General features: G+C 33.2%; 1 protein-coding gene across 1 annotated transcript in view; it reads left to right on the forward strand.

Moving 5' to 3' along the window:
• Positions 1-5,148: 5,148 nt before the first annotated feature.
• The window catches only part of LOC119667091 (trithorax group protein osa-like), a 12,908-nt gene continuing 10,159 nt past the window's right edge, over positions 5,149-7,897 (forward strand). The window contains exons 1-3 of the mRNA XM_038076376.1: positions 5,149-5,157; positions 6,066-7,205; positions 7,266-7,835. Coding sequence (XP_037932304.1) covers positions 5,149-5,157; positions 6,066-7,205; positions 7,266-7,835 — 1,719 coding nt within the window. The remainder of the gene's footprint in view (positions 5,158-6,065; positions 7,206-7,265; positions 7,836-7,897) is intronic.

Genomic DNA, 7,897 nt, shown 5'->3' on the forward strand with positions numbered 1-7,897 from the left:
CAAAATTGTGTAAGAAATAATTCTCATTTACTTTATACGTACAAAGCAATATAAAGGTTTCCAGCATAACAAATAATTTATATTTAATTAATTTTTTTTATTTAATATATTTTTTCCATCATTTTAGAATTTAAACTCTTTTCGCATGTGTCGCATTTATCAATAAATTAAAGATAATCAATAAATTAAAATTGCAATTATTTATATCAACCAATAAAGATGCAAAAATCTTGTGTGATGTATTATTTTTTCATAATTTTTTTTTTTGTATATTTATTTTTTGGTGTATCGCAAATCTTTAAACATTAACACCAGAATTGTCTATACAGAAGTTGATTTAATTAATTTTGTTGTTATTTTTTGATATTACAAGAACATATTTACACCTTTTACCAGTTGTAATGCTGTTAGCTATGGCTTTTGATTGCTCTCACAGTTTGTGGTGCTGTGAGCTAGCACTTTTGGTTATTTTTACAATCGTTAAATTATTCAATAATATTTTTGCTGGCTTTTTTTGACGCTATAAACTAGCACATTTGATCGTATTTAATGGCTTAGGAGCTGCTTGACATTATTTTTGTTCAGTTTTATTGTTTTTCATAATGTTACCTAATACTTTAGCTTATTTTATTATTTATTACAATAAATGAAATATCTTTATGACCCATGTGCAAATTCAATGGGAAATAAATGGACGTATGTAATCTTGTGCAGTAATTTAAAATATATTCCAAATTTAGATACAATGAACTTTTGGTTTTCATAGTAAATAGTACAATAAAAGTTATTAAGTGCTTCTTCATTAAATATTTCGTTTCATAAGTGATGAATCAAAAATAGCTATCAAATTTAATATCCCCGGTACCTGATCAATTATTTCAAAGTGTCAGATATATTTCTTACCGATTACTAGACACTTGCTAATAATATTAAATGAAATTCAATGATAATTCCGTAAAAGTAAGATCTGATTGGCGAGCTTCTTTGAAAGGTCAAGAAATCAATTACATTTCTTAACGGTTGCTGGACAATCACAGAGAACGGGAAATAAAGTTTTAAGGTCATCCCATAAAAGCCCCCCTTATTTGATTAACTTTTTTGAAAGTTAAAGAAGAAGATGTAATTGTTACCGATTGCTCCACACTCGAAAAAAATGTGAAATAAAATTTTTCGGTCATTTCATATAAACAGCATCTATTTAATTAATTTTTTTGAAGGTCAGAGAGTCATATATAATTCTTACCGATTGCTGGACACCCGAAAAGAATGTGAAATATAGTTTGACGATTATTCCATAAAAGCAACACCTATTCGTCATACTTTCTTAAAGGTTATAAAAACATATACATTTCTTACGGATTGTTAGATACTCATAGAGAATGTAAAATAATATTACCCTGAAAGCAATACCTATTTGGCGACTTCTTTTGAAGGTCATATCGGATGATTAGCTTGTCAAATACAGTGTGACAGACCTTAGAAAATCCTTTGAAAGTAGTGTTCACAATTTCAATAAGTCATTTGGCTTACTTTGAGAACATATTCAATAACATGGCTCTACTTATTTCTACATAACCATAATTTTTATTGAATTAAGTGTTCTCCACAATACTCTCAAATAAAATATGCGTGCTGCATAATCGTAATAAAATGCAAATTAATTCATAGCACAAACTGTGCCATTACAGCATTTTAGATTTATGAGCCAAAGTGCACAATTTGAAGTCAACTTTTTTTACAGGCCCTACTTTTATCGTAGCCCTGGATAACAGCGAAAAAAGCTGTATAAGCAATTAAGCCAAAAAAACACTTTCACTCAGCTTAAATGATGCAAAAAATTATAATAAAATTGAATTGAGTGAAGCCGCCACCCATATTTCTGCAACACAATTGAGCGGGAGAAGAAGAAGAAGACAACATTGCAGGCGCAAACCCGTAAGCACCCGCACACCCGCACATTTCAATTGGATGAGTTAGGCGAATATGAAGCACAGATAAAGTCAAGTGAACATGTCAAAACAATGTGTATGAGCGGTGCAACAAAGAGGCTAACGAAAATTGACTCACAAAAAAAATGAGAACTTAAACAAATGAAAACAAAAAAAAACAACAACAAAAATAAAATTGCCAACAATTAAAAATTAAAATTATTTTTATGCGCACTTTAAACACAAAAGTAAAACACAATTAAAAGCAAAAGAGCGTAAAAAATTGTGTGTGAAAGGTCCACATTTATTTTATCTACAAATAAAATAAAATAATAAAACCAAAACAAAAAATAACTGTTAAATGTTGAAGAGAGTAATAGAGTCAGTAGTCATCATAAATTTCTGAAATGCTGCAAAATAAGTAGAAAAAAAATCATAGTTACATTTTATGTTAAAAAATTCCAAGAAAAAAAAATAAATTTAATTTTATAGTAAAACACGCAACAAACAAAATTTACCAAAAAACCACAAAAAAAAGTAGAAAATTTATAAATGAATATATAACCAGGAAAACAATTCATACAAAAGTCGCCATTACCGCAGCACGTCACTAACAGCAACACCAACACTAACAACAACAAATATAGCACAATTACAACAACAATTACATCCCACAGGCGCCAACATTCGAACATTGAACACAACAACCAGTATCACTCAGTGTCATTGTTAGTCATTTAACTGCAGTACAACAACGTAACACACAATACAAAAACAACAACAAGTACGCAATTACCAATCATAAAAGCAGCAACAAATGAAAGTAAAAAAAAAAAAAAAATTTTTTTGGTCAAAAAAAAATGGTTCCAAAAAAAAAAGTTAGTTTGCAAGAAAAAAAATATGAAATACGAAATTTTATATGAATTGAACTTCAGCGTTTTACTTTTACACGAAGAAAATCCTACAATTTAATTTTCACAATATATTTTTTTTTTATTTTTTTATATATAATACAATACTCATACTATATAAATTTTTCTTTAATATTTTATGTAATTTGTGCGTAAAATGTGAAGTTGAGTAGAGTTTACATTTTACATTTTCCACCCGCAATAGTAAGTAAAATACGTGCAAATAAAATTCATGCAAATATAAAAACAACAACAATTCCGTGCAAAGAGCAAAACATGTAAGAGTCGCCTTTTAAATAATAAACAAACCACTGCTGCCGGCTATTATCTAATTTTTATTGCTTGTAAACAAGTGTGCGTGTATGTGTGTATGCGTGAGTGGTAAAGTCAATGACCGTTTTGGCGTCACTTTTTATTAATGCATCGAGAGTGTGCCTTGTAGGGGCTCTGCAAGCGTTTAACACTACAAAACAGTACAGTGCTGGTGCCAGTAATTAAATTTTACACCAGAAATATTTTGCATAGAAAATTAATTAAATTTTTAATAATTGCATGTATGAATGGCAATGTCAATCAGTGAAAGTAAAAGATCTCAAATATTCCAAATTCAAACATTTATTAAAAAATTATTAAATATTTATAAGCATATAATAATTATTGGTATTAAATACTATTTACATATATGTCTGGCTGAATAGTAAATATTGTATATTCATATATCTTAATTTAAATTTCTTATATTATTTCAAAATATAACAAAAAATAATAAAAATATTTAGCCTTAGTGATGGCAACCCTGAAAGATATGATAGATAATGCATTTTTCTATATCATCTAAAACCTAGTTTCGTTGTTGTGTTGTATATATATGTTGGCTGCATATAGACACATGATCCTATATAGGTATAGCTTCAATTGGTACGGAAGAAGGTTTTTGGAATTTCCAATAGAAGCGTTTATCGTTACAAACCTAAATGGCAGTTAATCACGTTATAAAAGTGTAAACGCTATATACACTTAGTAAAATACTTATTGATGAGATCGTTAGATAAGATTTTATTAGAATACCAATCAACGAACGAGAGGATAACCAAAAATTGAGTTAATTTAATGCGATATACAGTGATAAAGACTAGTAGGAATATAAGATTGAAATTATTTGCGAAATCTGACAGACTTACTAACACCGCGTTATCAAATCTCAGAATGGTTACAGGCTCCTCGGGGAGATATGCAGATCTGAGGTCAATTATTGCTTACTCTAATGAAGTGATAAACAATAATCCAGTCAAGGCGCAAAGAGGGGTTTTGTAGAAACCTCACAGTTAATAGAGAGTAAAAGTGCTCAGGTGCACTGACTCAACTCAACTAGCCTCAACATATATATAAGATTGAAGAATAGAAGCGATGAGTATAAGAGTTAGAGCGATGAGTATAAGGGTTAGAGCGATGAGTATAAGGGATGGAGCGATTGAATAAGTGATAATCCACTCCAGCCTATTTTGCTCAGAAAAATGTATAATATATAAAATATTTACAGATATTCACAAGTTGAATATATTCTATACAAAATATTCAAAATCAAGAATTTATTTTTATTTATAGATGTAATATATATACTCATACTAAAATATTCAAAATATGAACTATCTATAGTGGGACCAGTTTCAGTTTTAATTAATATTCCCAAGTTGAGTTATTGTTCAAACTATTCAAGTTAAAGAATTCTCTTTTAGTTATAGTTGCAATATATATATTAATATAAACATACTTATAATATAAACTAGTGGAACCATTCAGTAATTAAGTTTTAATGTCAGATTAAGATTATATTAAATCTTGGTTTTTTTCCGATAAAGCGTATATATATAACTCAAGATTTAATTCAAATATTCTTATCTTAAATAAGTGCACTTACTTCTATATTAACAAATTTAACAATTTTCTTAATAAAAATAAATGCCTGGAAGTACTTCCATATATAGTTTTTCAACTTTTATTATTGTTAACTTAATTCGTAACTAAAAACTTTTGTATTCCCTTCACCCTCGTGAAGTTTATTATACAACAAATATAAAAATAATTGCGTTCATGTAATAAAAGAAATGCTGATACATACGGGCCATATTATTATTACATTCGCATTCACATTATTGTGATGGTAAAAAGAAAAGCAAAGTAAACAACATTTACGGTCAGTACACTCGGCGATATTACATAATTTTATGCCTATTCTTTAAGGCAAATTTTATTTTAATAACCATCCAAAAGATATAATTAACGAACTCTCACTTTTCATTAACTTGACAATGGCCGAGGTACCCACAGCCTCGCAATGCTAGCCATTGTGCTGTGAAGCCATCAGTAGCAACTGCTGCCAACTCATTTTCAGTCAAAATAATTGACATATGGTGCGAACCAATCTCTCAAGACGTAAGCAAAAGTGTCAAATATAATAGAAAATTCCATTAAAATCGCAATAAAGCAGACGTCTTTACAAATCGATACAATATCTTTTTCATTTACACACTTTTTATGTAAGAAAATAATGGAAAATTAAATATTGAAATTAATATAGAAAAACTAATTAATAAGCTGAATAATTTGTACAACTTTTATAGTCAAATAAAATCTTTTATAGCAAATATTTTATTGAAATCTTCAGATAAATAATTATTAAATTTCTTCTTATTAGAACCAATAAAAAATACTCCTATTTTTTGAGCACAAAACAAATTCAATATTATTTCCTGTCCTTTACTAGACTAAAAATTTAATAAAATACTTGAATGGAATTAAATTCTCTTCAATTGACGCCAATAGTAGCGCAGAAAAAGTATTTTCCCAACACAACATCTCTTAAGCACCCAATTCAGCGCTTCAAACGCGCGCACTTTGAATGCTAATAATGCTGTATCTAACATACGAGTAAAACAGTAAAAATTCTTCACATACGCCCCGTCTCATGACTGTCAGTGTTGGACTGCTAGTCCTCAGCTGATACCACCAATAGTACTACAGCTATCAAGCTATTCTACGCCCCAAATTTTACCTTAAGGTATCAATAGGAAGAAAAGAAGTCGTCTGTTTATTACAAAGCAATAAAGAAAACCGCTTAGTACTCAGGTGTAGAAACTAATATAGCAATAAGCACGTATCAAATACATCCACACATTCACTTGTAAAAAACTTCACCTAATTTCTGGTTTTTTTCTTGTTCTTGCAGATGATATTACGTACCGTGTTGATAATTGTGGCGCTGGCATCAGTGACACAAGCAGTACTTAATAAAGAATTTAAGCGTCGTGAAGCTTTCGACTCATATGGGCCACCACCCCGTCCTGCACCACAGTACGGCCCACCACCCGCACATATACCACATCGTGAATATGGTGTACCACAAAAAATTCCATTCCGTGAATATGGCCCACCAGCTATCAAATACGGACCGCCAAAATTAAATTTCATAGGCGGTGGCGGTGGTGGTGGTAACAATTTCGGTGGTGGTCTGCATGAGCAAATTAAGTCACATTTTGGTGTACCAAAGCCATTCTATGGTCCACCACATATACAACATAAGCCAGCTGGTGCTTACGGCCCACCACCAGTACCACAACCACAATATGGACCACCACCAAAACCTGCACCAGTATATGGTCCACCACCTCAACAGCATAGACCTGCCCCAAACTATGGACCACCACCACAACTCCCACCACAACCAAAACCTGTTTACGGTCCACCACCGCAATTACCATCATCCCATCCTGCCCCTATTTTTAATCCAGCTCATCATCCAGCCTCTTCCTATGGTCCACCACCATCAGGTCCTCTAAACTTACCACCAAAACAAGTGTATGGGCCACCTGCCCCTAACTATGGTCCACCACCATTACCACAAAGCCTACCTGGTTCCCATCCACCATCCTTTAATCGTGTACCTGAAACCACAATCATACTTACCAATGGACATGGCAATCACCACAATGGACCTTCCAAGCAAGTACAAATACAAATTGATGCATCTGGTCATACGCACAGCGTTAGCGGCTCACAAGCACCTTTCCATACCGCTTGTGATGGCTGGAAACCAATACCTGCACCTGTTGGCGCTTATGTTGAACATAACAATATCGAAACACAAGGTGGTTATAGCCAAGTAGCACAGGGCATAGGTGCTACAGGTGCTGGTAGTTTTGGTACACAATACAATGGTGGACATTCCGGTGGTAGCATAATTGATGGTTTAACTGATGAACAATTAGTCGCTGTTGCACTACAATCAGATGGTCTAGATGGACATACATTACCGGCTACTGGTCCCGCCCATATAAACACAAACTCACTCGAATCTGAAGGATTACAGGTAAGCATTATTTGCATGAACCCTCCGCAACTGGAATTGCATTATTTTTTTTGTTACTAGATCGCAGTTAGTGATATTGGTGATAGTTATTCAAAACCACCACTTGATTCATTTGCACCTGGCTCCGTACATGCACAAAAATTCAACTCATTTAGCACTGCACATGCTAGCATTGGCGTAGCTCCTCCAAGTGGCAATTATGGACCACCACCGCCATCTTCTCCAGCTGCATTCGTTCATCATCACCATGGCGCAGCACAATCAGCCGGTATACACTACGGTCAGCAATCAGGTAGCGTACATACATTCCCCGCTCATGGTGGCGCACCACCTAGTAAGCCCGTTGCCTTCCGTCCACCAGTTCCACAAGGTCTACTCGAATCGATTGGCGCAACAGTACAGCACTTAGACCAGTTCGGTGTCAAGCCAGCTGAGCAACCACAAACTTATATACCACCGGCAGCAAATGAAATTGCTAGCAGCGGTCCAGGCAATCTCAGTCCTGGTTATGGTGTTCCTCTACCAGCACCTTTGCCACAACCACAACCTCAACCACATCCTCAAATCATAGTTGAACAACAGCTACCACAACCTCAATCTGCTCAGGTCTTTGTACAGGTAAATCAACCAGCACTCTTACCACAACAACAAATTAATCCACAACTTACACCACAATTCACACCACAATTCAC

Source organism: Teleopsis dalmanni, chromosome 1, assembly GCF_002237135.1.
Source record: "Teleopsis dalmanni isolate 2A chromosome 1, ASM223713v2, whole genome shotgun sequence".
Taxonomy (NCBI): domain Eukaryota; kingdom Metazoa; phylum Arthropoda; class Insecta; order Diptera; family Diopsidae; genus Teleopsis; species Teleopsis dalmanni.